Here is a 15,811-nt window from a genome sequence, read left to right as displayed (position 1 = left end):
ACATGCAGGGGAAAGGGGGAGTAAGAACATGAGATAATGTTTGTCATCCTCGAGACAGAATGGTGCCAAGACTGCAGCCTTTTGGGCGCTGGAATAGATCATACATGGCCCCTTGTTTTTTTTCTTTTTGTATACCTTGTTGAAGATCGTATGAGAGCTAACACACAACGCACAGCAAGGGGGGGGCGGCATGAGACAAGAGGGACGGGAGTGGGAAGGACAAAACAGTGGGGAACAGAGACATTAGGAGATCTGTGGAAGGGAGAGGGATGGGGCGGGGAACACGGAGTATAAAAGATGGACATTGCAGGGACTTTCAGGAAGGAAAGCAAGGAATTTGATGGAGGTGGGTTTGTGGTGGATTAGCAGGGGTAGAAAAGATCGTGGTTTTGGATGGGGGAAGATAAGAAGTGGTGGTGAACAGCTGTTTTGAAGACCTGGAAGGAAGAATGGGATTGAAGGGAGTGGGGGAGAAGGGAGGGAGGAAGGCTCGGATTTCCTGTCCGGCATTTAGGATCTCCGTCCATTGTTGAGAGAGCAGAAGCACCATATCCAGGGTGGAGTGACCTGATCTGAATCCAAATTGATGATTGGAAATCAAGCCATTGGAGAAGAATTTCACCACTCTTTCGATCTCATTTCACCAATCTTCCTTCGTCTTGCTCTTCAATTCTTATTCCATCTCATTAGTCTAATTTCACCACTCTTTCAATCCCATTTCATCACTCTTCCTTCTTCTTTCTCCTCAATCCTCTTTGGATCTCATTATCTCATTTCCCCAGTCTTTTGATCTCATTTCACCACTCTTCCTTCTTCTTCCTCCTCAATCCTCTTTCGATCTCACCGATCTCATTTCACCACTCTTTGGATCTCATCATATCATATCATTTCACTAGTCTTACTATTCATCCTTCTCAATTCTCTTACGATCTCATTGATCTCATTTCACCACTCTTCCTTCTTCCTTCTCCTCATGCCTCTTTCAATCTCATGGGGAGGTCCAGAGCAAGCCTTGAAAGTCAGTAGAAAGTTAGGGTGTTGGTAGTGATGGTACTTGAAATGCCCATTCACGTTTCCCTTCACTGGTGGGTGTTGGGGTCGGAGGAGGTGGGAGAGAAAGGGGGTGGGTGAGAGTCAAGAGAAGGGATGGGGGGGAGAGAGGGGAAGGGATGAGGTGAGAGTCTGGAGGGAGGGGATGCAGTGGGGTGTGAGTCTAAAACAAAGGCATGGGTGGGAGGAGAGAGGGTGAGAGAAGGGACGGCCATTGCCAGGCAACGCCGAGTCCCTTTTCTCGTTGCTTCGAATACTAGGGGGTGTGTTCCTTTACCAATCAGCCTGCTGTCGTTTGCCAAGCCAGCCGTTCCTTATCAACCGTTTTGTTGGAATGCTTGCTTGAGTAATTAACCCGCTTGACAAGCGCTCTACAATACATTCTGCATGACATTAAAATCAGGGTCGAAGGTGGTATAAAGGGGGGTTGGTCCCCAAAATACATATTTACTTAATTCTCCGAAACTACAGACACAATTTCGATGAAACTCGACCACAACCTTCATCACCCATGATGTACCAAAGTTTGTTTACAGCATTAAAAAAGAAATTGCGGTCTGAGGGGTCGACGGAGAGAGTTCATTGGAGGGGGGGGGTTGCCCCTCAAAAGAGGGATTTGCTTTGTTCTGAGAAACTACACACAATTCCGATGAAACTTGAACACCACCTTCGTCGGCGATGATGTACCAAAGATTGTTCACACCATGAAAAAAATCAGGGTCTAAGAGGGATTATGGGGGGTTGCCCCCAAAAATATGCATTTGCTTTCATCTCAGAAACTACACAGACACAATTCTGATGAAACTTTACCACCACCTTCATCATCCGTGATGTACTAAAGTTTGTTCACAACATAATAAAAAAAAAATTGGGGTGTAAGGGGTTCTCGCCCCCTAAAATATGTATTTGCTTTCTTTTCCGAAACCACAAACACATTTTTGATGAAACTCACCACAACCTTTATCACCCGTGATGTACCAACATTTCTTCACGGCAATAAAAAAAAAATCCATAGGTATTTACTTTCATCCAGCGGTTGCCTGGTTATCTTATCCAACTGCTACCAGGTGAGCACCCAGGGGTACTGCCCCTATGTTTCCTGTTCACATTGTGACGTTTCTGAGACCCGAGGCCCCCAAGGCAATGGCACACACCATATAGCAGTTCCCATGAGAGTGATTTCGTTATTACTCTTTTCAGAAAGGGTCCTTCCCTGTCTAATGGGTTGCAAAGGGAATATGCATTGCGAGGGATGAGGTGGGATTTTTTCCCCATTCTTCCCCATTTCCTTCCCTGTACATGAACTTCTTCTCACACAACCGATCACACGCTGCTGCCAACTTCATTTGCATATGTGTGCCAAAACCTGTTTGAATCTGCACACCACAACCACGCTGCCTGCTTAAAATACACACCACACTTTATTCCATTCAAGCTCACCTTTTCAGCCATCTACTGCAATCCACGTAGCCTCTCCCAACAATGGAACTTCAACTCCACAACCACATTCACCTCATTTGGCTCACCACCGGCACCACCCACCGCCTTCCTGCACCTCGGGACCATCATCTCGTTTCGCCCATGGACACCTTTGGCTCACGAATGGGCCCAAGCCCAGCTCCATTACTAGTGGAGCCTTTTGCATGCAGGGGCAAGTGCGCACTTGCTGTTCCTTCACATTCCTTTAACAGCAGGGATCACCCTCGAACCAGAAAGCCGCCCTTCCTGGGTGTTCGAGTGACAGATGGGGACCACTGCACATTAGCTCCTTGTTAAGTTGGGAGCTGATGTGTGGTAAAGTTGGAGGACAACTAGATCCAGCACAGCGGACTCTCGGGGAGGATGATGTCACCCCGGAGCACATTTAGACCAATGAGCACGCTGCGCTTGGAGAAAAGAGAGCGATGCATGACCGAATCCCGAAAGGAGGTGCCCCCAGAGAGCACTCCCACGACGGACGGGGATATACCACTAGGCCCCTAAAACTCCACCCCCCCCCAACACCACGTACTTAAATATCCACGTTGGTCATGGGGTCGATGGAGTTCACAGTTCTGAGAGTTCTGCTGGAGTCTTCTGGAGCGAGAAATGGTGGTGGTTGGGATGGGATGGAACGGAACGGAGCTCTGAGAAAGGGGGCCAGGCACCAAGCTGTACGGGTGCGGTATTGAACGAGAGGCAAAATCAGCAACAACAAATGATCGGTAGTTCTCATTCTGACAAATTCGTTCTCTCTTTTCTGGCTCGTCTACCATGGATACACAAGAGCTATCAGGGAGGACAAAGTTTGAAGAAAAGCGACAACTGACTCGCACAGTCTTTCTCGCTCTACACACCGGCACTGAATCTCACTCGCACTTCTTCAAAACATACCCAGACATTCCCTTATGAATCCCCCCCCCCACTTCCACATTTTACCTTCTCTGTTGGTTATCTCCATTTGTGAGTTTCAGGAGGTGGGAGGGAGTTCTTACAGAACTCAAAATCTCCACCTCATACTTTTTGGTAAAGGATCATGATTCATGAACCAGACTACGAAGTTTCGTTCTCATAGCCTCATTCCAAGGGCTCTTTTCAAAATTTTCACTGAACCTCTGACAGTCTCCACTTGTAGCTCGTTTGTAGTGAAATTCTCCGGAATGATGTTGAAGTACTCGGTGTTTAAGCACTTATTGTTTTCTTTATCATTCCTGTGGCTCCAACTATCACTGGCACAATTTCAGCTTTCTTCAATTTCCAAATCCTTTTGACCCTGTTTTTCAGAACCTGGTATTTGGTCATTTTCCTGATTTCTGTGGCATTGAGTCCAAAGTCATTGGGAAATGAAACCTTGATCAATAATGCTGACTTTTCCTTTTTGTGTTTGAGCACCACGTCCAGATGCAATGCTTTGTTTGCAATGTTCACACTTGACGGGATAGGATCACCTTGTCATGCGTGAGCATTATTTGTTCATTTTTTTGTATGTTTCCAGGATTGTTTTGGGACCGGGATGTTGAAGTGTTTACAGATGTGCCAGTGGATTACTCTGCAGACGCTGTCATGTCTTTCTGTGCACAGCTGTTCTGACATGTGTTTTTTACATCCCAAAAGGAGGTGACTGGTACTTTCTGTTTCTACCCCACAAAACCTGCATTTGGCCGATTGGCTCAATCCCGCCATTTTCTTAAAGGCGTTGGTGTAGTGTTCATTGTCTTGGGCATTGATGACTCGTTCTCCATCCAAACTAATTTGAACTCTTCTTAGCCATTCCAAAGAGCCTTCCTTGTCGATCCCTATCCTGTCAAGCTCTTTTGTCATGCTCCCATTTGTCAGAGTATATCTGCTGATATTTGGCTTTGTAGTTTTCCTTTTTTTTTTCTTTGAAATCTTCGCTGCACTTTGGACTAGCATGTTCCGGGTGAGCCGTAGGTTGCCAACGCCTTGGCATTTCTCCTATCTTCTCACTTCGTATTATTATCAGACGGACATCTGGTAGCTTGTGCATGATGCTGCGTTGAGCCTGGGGAGTAACTGCTGAAATGTATCTATCCGAGTTATTCCCATTTTTTTTTCTGTTCCTTTCACACTTTCTAATTTTTCATTAAATTATTTATTTCTTTATTTATTCACAATTCTTTTCATTCTAATTCTTGCTTTTTCTTCTCTTTTATCTCTTTTCCTTTCTTACTCTCTTTCATTATCTATCTCTCTAAGGAGAAGTGAATTATTGTATAAATTTTTCTGTAAGGCTCACTTGGCTGTGCCTGGATGGGTTTGAGGGTTGGGGAGTCGCGGCCGAAACCTGAATCTTGTCCAGGTTCCTCCTGATGACTCCATCTTTGTTCTTTACTTCTTTGGGTTCCTTCTTGGTCTTCCATTTCATTATCTACCCTTCCGTGGAGTGATCCTGATGGTGCCTATTATGTTCGTTTAAGTAAGTGTGAAAAAGCAAGATAGATTCGGTGTTGGTTCTGCTCTTTGTCTCTTTGGTGTATGAATGTGTCACTGTATGTCTTTGACTGCACCACATGAATACTGCACATCCCTGTTATACGTTTATCCCCTGTGAATAAACCCCTTGTCTTCACTCTGTCACATGCTTTTTCTCATGCTACTTTGTAAATAAACCAATGTTAATTCAGTTCAACCTGCCAATACTGTCCCTCCCTCCATTGGTCCAGCACAGTCCACACACAGTATTATTAGCTGCGAAGTTTTTCCCCATGTGATTTGCTCTCGCTAGCTAGTGTACACTTACTGTATCGCTCGGCAGTAATCTGAGTGTGCGTAGAGGGCATGAAACTCGGTTAATCGAGTGAGCTCCAAGGTAAACGGTGTCAGATGGATAACCCTCTTCGAGTTGAAGTTAATTGATGTTTGTGCTTGCTTTGCAACCTGCCAGGCTGCAGAGTTTTCCGCAGCACGTCAACCTACAGGGCCGGGCATTCGGAAGTAACCCAAGTGCTTCCTCTCATGGTGAACCCCAAATCCTGAGACCAAAACAGTATTTAGCTTACTTGAATGATTTGGCATCTGAAATGGGCATCACATTGATGAAGTGATGAAGGAAGGAAGAGAACCATGTCTTAACTTATCTTCGACACAGAGGGCGGGCGGGGCCAGTTACCTACTGCCCGGCTGGTGGGATTCCTGCTCGGAGTGGATTGATTAACGTGTTTGTGGTCGAGCTTTGGGCGATGTGACATCATGTCCATACCCAGCATGCCTTTCACCATTTTTTCTGCACTTGTAAGTTTTCATTGTGGCAGATTTCCTTCCATTTACTCCGCTCTCTGCTGTGCGTGTCCGAGATGCTGCACGACCGAACGATCACTGTTTGAGTCTGAAATGGTGTTTTGATCGCTGCTATTACAGTTCGCAGATTGTCCGGCGCCACTATTTCCATACTTTCCTCTCAACTCCCCCGTTGTATTTTGCTTCGAAGTTGAAAGTGAAATTGAAGATGGGAACATACCAGAAGGGGTCAAAAAATTGGGAAATTGGCATTTTGGCCATTTTCGTGAGGCTCTCATTCATCCAGATCGGCTCCAATTGCCATGAGATTTTGAAAGCCTGTCGTCACCCATCCATCATGTTCTCAGTATATGTAACCTCAGTACTCGGGCTTTATTGGATTTTGAGGTAGAGCTAATGAAAATAGGTCATTTTCACAAAAAGGGATCCAGTTCTTGCAATAGAGGGTGTCTGTGTGGATTTTGTACATGGAAACTTCAGACCTCTTAACCCTGCCTTGAATGCTACTCATGATCCTCTGATGCTCCTGTAATTCTCACGAGGAGTACCAAGTAAGGTCTACTTTATCCGAAGCACAGATTAGGGGGAACAAGGTCGCCTACCATATCCCATATGGCTGACGACACAATTGAGGATCCAGGCCAAGTCTCTGCTCGAGGTACATGACTGGCATCCACTGATCAATGGCAGTTTCTGGCATCTGATTGAGGAGGGGCCAGGTGTGATTGTGGGGTGGACAATGAGTTCATGCAATCCATTGTTGGTCACCCCAACAGTTGAAATTGGATATCAACTCGGACACCACATATGTGCAAATAAAGTGACATTCTGATGAAGTGCATTGTGGGAGGACCAATATGGATGGCATTTACATCATGGACTTAGGAACATGCAGGAAGATATTACTGTAAAATACCCATTGACATAGATTGTGGAATCTTACTATTGTACACCCATGCGTGAGCTAAATTTTCAGAGCAGGTGCAGAAACAAACCACCTTTGCCAGGCTGCATTGGAGCATCCATGCATTCAGAAATTTATGCTCAACTAAATGTACTATAATGAGAAAATTGTAATTGCTTCGGCAGCCATCATGAAATACTGCTTCAAATATAAAACTAACAATAGTAGCACGATCGTATATCTGGGTGTCACAACGATGAACCATCAATCGACCGACTGTTGTGGCTAATCCATCCAGGAAGTTTCTGCTCACCTCCATCTACAAACTTCATCAAAACATAGCCCCATGTCCCAAAAATAAGCAATGGAACCTATTATCCACTTTATCGTCAATGTTGCTGACATCAGTCATGTTAATGGAGGGGCCAGTCCTCCTTTTCGGCTGGTAGTGAATGAGGATTGATGAGGCTGCATTCAGATTTCGCTCACTCTTGCTTATTGCCAGCCGATCGGGATACAATCTAACACCACTATATGATACCTGGATCATGATGTCATTAATCTGGTGGGTAGTTACATGTCCTGTGCAGTCTCTTTTCCAAAATCTGAGTTGTGCCACAGAAGTGTTATAGGGACGGCTTTCTCAATTCCTGCTGGGATGTGAGCCTTTCCAAAGGTTAACTGCAGCTGAGGGAGAGCAGCGTCGAATCGCAATACACTATCAGAAGATGCACAATGTTCCAATTTACTGAGGAGTTGCAACACCTGAGATGATTCGGTAAGGTGCCTCATGGTGAGCTCCAGACACAGTGACTTGGAAGTCTGTTTGGCTGCCAAAGGTTCCAGGTATACTATGTCATGTGGTATTGACTACAGTTTTATATGGAATACATTGGGCACCTCCACAGTTCACATTTTCATCTAATGTAGCTTCAGCAGAAGTACTGATGACCCAAGCCAGCATGTCGAAGAGGGGTACTTGGATAAGATTTTTCACTGCCTTATCAGTGAAATTGCACGACGTTCGATGCCAAGGTCCCTGCACACCTTGACTTCCAGGCAATTCCCTACGAAGCATCAGGGCAGACGTGAAAAGGGAATGAAGAGACACATCTGCTTTGGCTGGGATTCTCGACTCCTCTGCATCACTCTGAGCGTAGGTTTTTGTGTCAGTAGTGGATAGTGACAGCTTTTCAGCGACAAGTCCAGCAGCAAGGTATTCAATGAATATCATCTCACTGGAAGATATCTTCAGCGGAAGGTGGAGTTTAATTTGCAGGAATTTCACCATTAGCTGCTGTTTCAGCCTTCTGGATCTGAAAATCAATGAAGAGATCATGAGCTTGGGCATGTATGATACCTAATGATGAGGTTCTGTGAAAAGTACAGAAATTTATGTCAGGTGAGTTATCAATACCAAAAAATGTTTGAGATTCTGAATCTGCTTCATACTTGAAGCTTGATGCATGAAGTCCCTCATGTTTTTGAGCCATAAAGACGAATATATCGAAGAGCCTGGACAAACGCAGGATTTTCAGTTGCGTGTTTGGATTGTGACCATTCTCTTTTGGTATTCCTTCCTCCAAACAATGATACAAATTTTTGGCCAAATGCTGGTTGTGACCTCGACATTACTTGACCGAAAGGTGCTGTGGAATAATGGGATATCAGAAGTCACTTGAAAAGATGGAGTGGAGGAAACCACATCCACTTCATCCATTCGAGTCTGTTTTCGTTGCGCACATCTGGCACGGGTGATGCGCCTCCATTTCTCTCTTTCACTTTCCTTCCACTTCTCTCAAATTTCTTCATTCTGTATTACGTATGTGATTCTTCTGCTCGCTCACTCTGGGCACCTCGAATCAGACACTCATTGGTGTGAACCTTTACTTGCTCATTACTTCATTTTTCCCCGGTTTCTGTGAAATGTTTTAAAGGTCCCATGACACCCAAAACTTTCTGGTTATTTATATATTAACTTGACCTTCCTAGTGAAGAAATCACCCATATTTTTTTTCTCAAAAATGGGATAATTAAACCAATATTTAGAACATTTCTGGTGCTTTTCACAACTTGCTATGCCCCGCCCCTTAAAAAAGTTGACTTCACCGAACCGCAGCATTGACGTCACATACAGAAACTTGCACAGAGTGGATTGACTCGAGATCTCTAGAGTCTAGACTAGTCCGATAAATCCGTCGTCCGTCCGACTAGGCCGATAAATCCGTTGTCCATCCGATTAGTCCGATAAATCCATTGTCCGTCCGACTAGTTCGATAAATCCATTGTCCATCCGACGAGACTGATAAATCCGTTGTCCGTCCGACTAGTCCGATAAATCCGTCATCCGTCCGACTAGTCCGATAAATCCGTCGTCCGTCCGACTAGTCCGATAAATCCGTCGTCTGTCCAACTCGTCCGATAAATCCGTCGTCCGTCCGATAAATCCGTCGTCCGTCCGACTAGTCCGGTAAATCCGTCGTCCGTCCGACTCGGCCGATAAATCTGACGTGCTGTAGCTTTCTTTTATTATTCTCTTTTCTTCATTGTTTTCGACTGGCGCTACATGACGACAGTAGGAATAAAACAAATAAAAAGACCCGTATCTTGCGAAAAGGTGACCACGTATGACTTCTTTAAGGTCACACTGAGGTGAACAGAGCTGCTATCCACCAGGAGCGACTCCTTGAGGAATATCTGACTACAAGAGATTCCGATGAGAATCGTTCTACAGAGTAACCATGAAAAATATGTGTTTGCCTCATAATGTCACCAAATGACGTCATAATGTCTCAAGCTTGACATATCTAGAAAGCACTCATCGAGGTGTTCAATTTGAGGTATGACACGATATGGTTCCTGAAACTTGAAAATTTGACCTTGGGGTCAAATATGTTTGATCTCAGGCACTAACCATGAAGGTCAAGGCCAATCACCACCAAAAACTAATCAGCTGAGCGCCAGACCATATACTACATTCCCATAAAGTTTGGAGATGATTCAATTAAAATTACTCAAAAAATAAGGGTTTCGTCGACTCCCCTGATTTGCGACAAAGTGACCTTGACCTTTGACCTTGACCTTCAAAATTTTATGCGCTAAAAGGGACCTCTATAGGCCTCTGATATGCGAAGTTACAAAAATTTCCAATGATAACTGTGCTCTGCAGAGTGATTTGTACGTGATTACAAACAAAAAAAAAACAAAAAAAAAAGCATATGAAGGTCAAGGCCAATCACCACCAAAAATTAATCAGCTGAGCGCCAGAACATGAACTGTATTCCCATGAAGTTTGAAGACGATCCGATCAAAATTACTCAAAAAATAAGGGTTTCGTCGACTCCCCTGATTTGCGACAAAGTGACCTTGACCTTTGACCTTGACCTTCAAAATTTTATGCGCTGAAAGGGACATCGATAGGCCTCTGATATGCGAAGTTACAAAAATTTCCAATGATAACTGTGCTCTGCAGAATTTTTTTATACGTGATTACAGACAAACAAACAAAAAAAAAAAAAACATACAAGCTGACTAACATATCTTGCAAAAACTTCGTTTTGGCAAGATAATAAAAATGCAACAGAACGTCACATTTATCGGACTACTCTAGACAATTGTGTCACAAGGTGTGTTCTGCACACAAGTTTTCATCGTATCCGGACAGCGAGATTGCTTCGTTTTATGCGCGGAGAGATACGGCCGATGACATGCGCCGGCCTTGTTTGTGATTCATTCGCCACGGTGCAACATGTCCGCTAAGCTGCGCTGGTCACGTCACCTCACTAAAATATTTCTGATATCGAGCAGTATGTAAGTCAAATTTACATTATTGAATTACGAATAGGATTTAGTGAAACCAGTTGTTATTGCCAAGTCTTCCTTCGATGTCCTCCTGATCATAATTAACTACGGGAATTTAATCGCCAGTTTCCTCTGCTTGTCCTGCTTCTGGCTCGAACCGCTAAGGCCTTATTTCATTTCCAGCTGCCTGAACTTCACCTCCCGCGACTATGTTATCCGACAATTCTCCATGTGATTCAGACCAAAATCCTTCATTTCTCTCACACTCACTGCCGTTACCAGACAAGTGAAAGTCCATGTCATCCATTATTCAAAACCAAATGTTCGATTTTTTAAAAGCAGAAATGAACGAAGCGATTGAGTCGACCAATCGAATGTGGAAACGCACAGAAAGCCAATAGAATCACGTAGACCACCAACCCGAGTAATTTATGTGCAGCCTTTGTGAAACTGCAGTTGACGTCATGTGGGTTACGCCCCTTTCAGTAGAATTTTTAGGGGCGTTCCCGAAGGTTTGTTTTTTTAATTTTACATCTTACAGAATGAGTATTGTGAAAAAACATTGTCAGATCTGAAATCACGATGAAAAACTCCTATAGGACATATATATATATATATATATATATATATATATATATATATATATATATATATATATATATATAATTCCAGCAATGTGTGTGTGTGTGTGTCTGTGTCTGTGTGTGTGTGTCTGTGTGTGTGTGTCTGTGTGTGTGTCTGTGTGTGTGTCTGTGTGTGTGGCTGTGTGTGTGTCTGTGTGTGTGTCTGTGTGTGTGTGTGTCTGTGTGTGTGTGTGTGTGTGTGTGTGTGTGTGTGTCTGTGTGTGTGTGTGTGTGTCTGTCTGCGACCACCGTTTCTCGACGAGCGCCGGTCCGATCTGATTGAAATTTGCCAGGAATATTGCCGGGGCCCCGCAGATGTGCCTTTTCGGGGTTTGATATCGATCGGACAAGCGGTTCCCAAGTTACGGCCATTTATCTGTTGGCCAATGACAAGACACGGTGCTGTGACATCACGAACGACGTCACAATTAATGGTTATTTATTTATTTATTTGCATGATGGACGGTCCGATCTGACTGAAACTTGCCAGGAATGTTGCCGGGGCCCCGCGGATGTGCTTTTCAAGGTTTGATATTAATCGGATGAGCAGTTCCCAAGTTACGGCCATTTATCTGTCGACCAATGACAGGACACGGTGCTATGACATCACGAATGACATCACAATTAATGTTTATTTATTTATTATTATTTCTTTTGCACGATTGAAACTTGCCAGGAATATTGCCGGGGACCCGCAGATGTGCCTTTTCGAGGTGAGAGAGAGAGAGAGAGAGAGAGAGAGAGAGAGAGAGAGAGAGAGAGAGAGAGAGAGAGAGAGAGAGAGAGAGAGAGAGAGAGAGAGAGAGAGAGAGAGAGAGAGAGAGAGATAAAGAGAGAGAGAGAGAGAGAAGAGAGAAGAGAGAAGAGACTGCACATACTGGCACTCACCTACGGGCACGCACCTACGGGCCCACCCCTACGGGCCCGTACTAGTATATGAAATTTCAGTACTTTTGGGTGTCATGGGACCTTTAAGGTTAAATTCATCATGACTGACGGATGGTACGCTTATGCTGGCGCGTTGAAAGAACAAAAACAAAACATTACGGAATATAATATCCCCTCTGGGAGCAGAGAGACAGCTTGCTTAGAAAATGGACGAGTTTCGCTTCACGCACAATGGGAACAGGTTCATTGTGCCGTGCTCGATGGAAACAAAATGGCTTCACACGGCAAGTTGTCAAGACTGTATCCAGACTTGAGTTCCGGCTGTGGGGTGTTCCAGTGGTTTTGGTACTTCTCTCGAACTGTTTGTGATTACTGAAATATATACTTTCATCGCCGGTGTCGTGATTCGTTTCATTGTGTCGACATAAAGGTACAAACATCCGAGTGGCGTTGTATTTGTGACGTATATCCGGTACTTGTGACGTATATCCGGTACGTGTGGTTTGTGCAACCATATCGCCTCTCTTTCGCAGACGAATTCCCGATCACCTCAGCATTGCTTTGGCTACGTTAATATTCACAATCACAAATTAAATTTGCCGAATTCGTAAATGTAACAGCAGCTTCAAATCCTTCGGATCGGGTGCATCACCGCACGCAATGCGACACCTCAGCCAACCGGAAGTTATTTTTGGCGGGAAATGTCTGCCGGCGTCATATGAATGCGAAGTTACTGAAATAAATGATATTCCACGGAAACGGAAACGGGACGCCCGGACTTCCTTTGACGTCCGTTTCAAATGCGTTTCAACAAGTACGATCAGTTCACCTCAAAAGGCTTGAGCTTGCATCATTAATCGATTTTTTTTTAAACGTTATTCGATCTATTAACTGATAATGTCCAATTTTTCACGTAAATAGTACATACGTGCTCGGTGATCCTCTGCACTGCTGAAAAGGAAGAAAAAAAACTCAATTGTGCTTTTAACTTCGGGGCGGTGTATGCGTAAAAAGAGACACCGTGCATTATTACTTGTAATTATGATAAAGCACTACAATGGGCATTACGCTTCATTCATAACCACATTTATTTTACTAATCATTGATCTTTATTGGATAAAAGTAATTATAAGGAATTTCGGCCGCTTTGTAGTGTATTTACTTGTATAATACATCAGCGTTTTAAAAACATTTGTTCGTGGTTTGTGCAACAGAATGTTACAGTTTGTGAAATTGCTTTCAGCATTTACAATTGACATTCAAGTGAGGTAAATTTGAATTATTCCGTGAGGTAAATTTGAATTATTCCGTGAGGTAAATTTCAGCTCGAAGCCGATTGGTTCATGTTTCTGAGGCTGAATTTTGTGTTATGTGACGTCACGTCCGGACCGTGCGTGTCTCGGACGCTTCTTTTTTTCCCCCATTTTTGGTCCCTTGTAATTTTTTATTCTCTCAGATTTCCTTCCATTTTCATTGACGACGCTCTCTCCTGTGGGTGTGCGCGGAGCCGCGGCCTGGCAGTGCCCGAGACGCTGTCCGACCCGACGATCGCCGTGTGAGTGCGAAAGGGGATGGTGTTTTGATCGCCGCCATTACGAGTCGCACATCATTGGGCGCATATCCGTACTTTCCTCTCAACTCTCCCGTTGTATTTCTCCTCACAATCCCCCGTGAGTGTCCGTTCTCGCTCGAGCGATGCTGCCTCGCTCCGTCGTCAATGCGCCATGAACTTCTTCATTTCCTTGTACAGTTTTATTGTGACGGTTGTTTTGCATCAACCGCATTAAGAAGGCTGCAGGGTGGAAATAGATACGGGAGGGAAACACACGGGACAAGTCGGACAATTACAGGTCAAGTCAATCGTGTTTTAGGTTAAATTCGGAGGGGGATAAATTATACATCAAAGCTGGTGGTTTATTTAATACGGACCCATCCACCATACGGTGTGGAGTTTGGCCGCGCGTTTCCTGGTCCAAGTGAACATGCCCGTTGCGTCGGTGCCCGGTGCGTCGGCGGTGCCCGTTGCTTCGGTGCCCACGCTTTGCCCGGTGCGTCGGTGCCCGTGCATTGCCCGGTGCGTCGGTGCCCGTGCATTGCCCGGTGCGTCGGCGGTGCCCGCGCATTGCCCGGTGCGTCGGCGGTGCCCGTTGCGTCGGTGCCCGTGCATTGCCCGGTGCATCGGCGGTGCCCGTTGCGTCGGTGCCCGCGCTTTGCCCGGTGCGTCGGCGGTGCCCGGTGCGTCGGTGCCCGTGCATTGCCCGGTGCGTCGGCGGTGCCCGCGCATTGCCCGGTGCGTCCGCGGTGCCCGCGCATTGCCCGGTGCGTCGGCGGTGCCCGTTGCGTCGGTGCCCGTGCATTGCCCGGTGCATCGGCGGTGCCCGTTGCGTCGGTGCCCGCGCTTTGCCCGGTGCGTCGGCGGTGCCGTTGCGTCGGTGCCCGTGCATTGCCCGGTGCGTCGGCGGTGCCCGCGCTTTGCCCGGTGCGTCGGCGGTACCCGTGCATTGCCCGTTGCGTCGGTGCCCGTGCATTGCCCGGTGCGTCGGCGGTGCCCGCGCTTTGCCCGGTGCGTCCGCGGTGCCCGCGCATTGCCCGGTGCGTCGGCGGTGCCCGTTGCGTCGGTGCCCGTGCATTGCCCGGTGCGTCGGCGGTGCCCGTTGCGTCGGTGCCCGCGCCTTGCCCGGTGCGTCGGCGGTGCCCGTGCATTGCCCGGTGCGTCGGCGGTGCCCGCGCATTGCCCGGTGCGTCGGCGGTGCCCGCGCATTGCCCGGTGCGTCGGCGGTGCCCGCGCATTGCCGGGTGCGTCGGTGGTGCCCGCGCTTTTCCCGGTGCGTCGGTGGTGCCCACGCGTTGCCCGGTGCGTCGGTGGTGCCCGCGCTTTGCCCGTTGTGCCGACGTTCAACTCTGCTCTGCTTTGCCTTGTGTGATGGTACCCCGTTTTTACCAACGATGGTTGTTTGTAGGGTATGAGTACACAATGAAGCGGCGGATGGATGAACAGGAAAACGTAACCACAACAACGCAACAGCAACCTCCTCGGATCGCTCCTGGTGGGGACTTGTTTCCTCGGCCTCAGCATCGAGTTCTTGCTCCTGCTCCTGCTTACGAGCCCATGGCTGAGAACATCCACCCAAGTGCTGGTATCCAAAGTTACTCAAGCCCACCAACCTACCAGGTGAGGCGATTCTGTACGGATTGGCTTTGGGGTGAAATCCCTCTTTCTTTTTGTCCAACTCTGAGCAGATTGTGACAATTGTATGAAACTTATTTGGTGATCAGCTTCATGACTTGATTTTTGCATTAAGACGGCGCTTTGTCCGATACGCTCTTTTTGTTGACCTATTTATTCATCGTAGCTTGATGACCGTGATCTTTGATATTTTTTATTATTTCCTGTTGTTGACAATGTATAACCATCGTGTGATGATGAAATCCTCAATTTTGCAGGTTCTGCCTCTGATTTTCAGAAGTCTCACTTTTTATTGTTTTAATTTTATCCTCGAGTGTTTTTATTTATTTGTATTTTATTTTCGTCCGTGGAATCATAGTTTTCCTCTCTTTACTGCACGACAATATCGACCAAAGCGAGGTGGAGATTTGTGTGTGGGCTGATAGGATTTGTTCACAAGTGATGTTTCCTCGGGCTGCGTTTGATTATTTATCCATCTGTTAACTTGTCCACCTGATTTGGAGGCAGGTCTCTACGAATGTGTTTCCTCTCTCGGGTGGATATTCACCTCAGAATCCACCTTCGAGCATTCTCCGGTTGATGGTAAATTTCCAGTGTCTTTTGATGAATGGTAGGCAAGTT

General features: G+C 46.1%; 1 protein-coding gene across 3 annotated transcripts in view; it reads left to right on the top strand.

The window, feature by feature from the left end:
- The first annotated feature begins 13,344 nt into the window (after positions 1–13,344).
- The window catches only part of SIN3A (SIN3 transcription regulator family member A), an 89,196-nt gene continuing 86,729 nt past the window's right edge, over positions 13,345–15,811 (top strand). For 2 of the 3 annotated variants that reach the window (XM_085875399.1, XM_085875397.1), the window contains exons 1-2: positions 13,345–13,558; positions 14,964–15,175. In XM_085875399.1, the coding sequence (XP_085731525.1) occupies positions 14,978–15,175 (198 nt within the window). In that variant the 5' untranslated portion in view covers positions 13,345–13,558; positions 14,964–14,977. Of the gene's footprint in view, positions 13,674–14,963; positions 15,176–15,811 lie in introns of all 3 variants that reach the window. The other variant, XM_085875398.1, reaches the window with a different exon arrangement.

The sequence above is a fragment of the Eptatretus burgeri genome, chromosome 3, assembly GCF_056783735.1.
Source record: "Eptatretus burgeri isolate ZD-2024b chromosome 3, Ebu_testis_v1, whole genome shotgun sequence".
Taxonomy (NCBI): domain Eukaryota; kingdom Metazoa; phylum Chordata; class Myxini; order Myxiniformes; family Myxinidae; genus Eptatretus; species Eptatretus burgeri.
The sequence above is the reverse complement of the archived record's forward strand: the minus strand, read 5'-3'. Positions and strand labels throughout refer to the sequence as shown.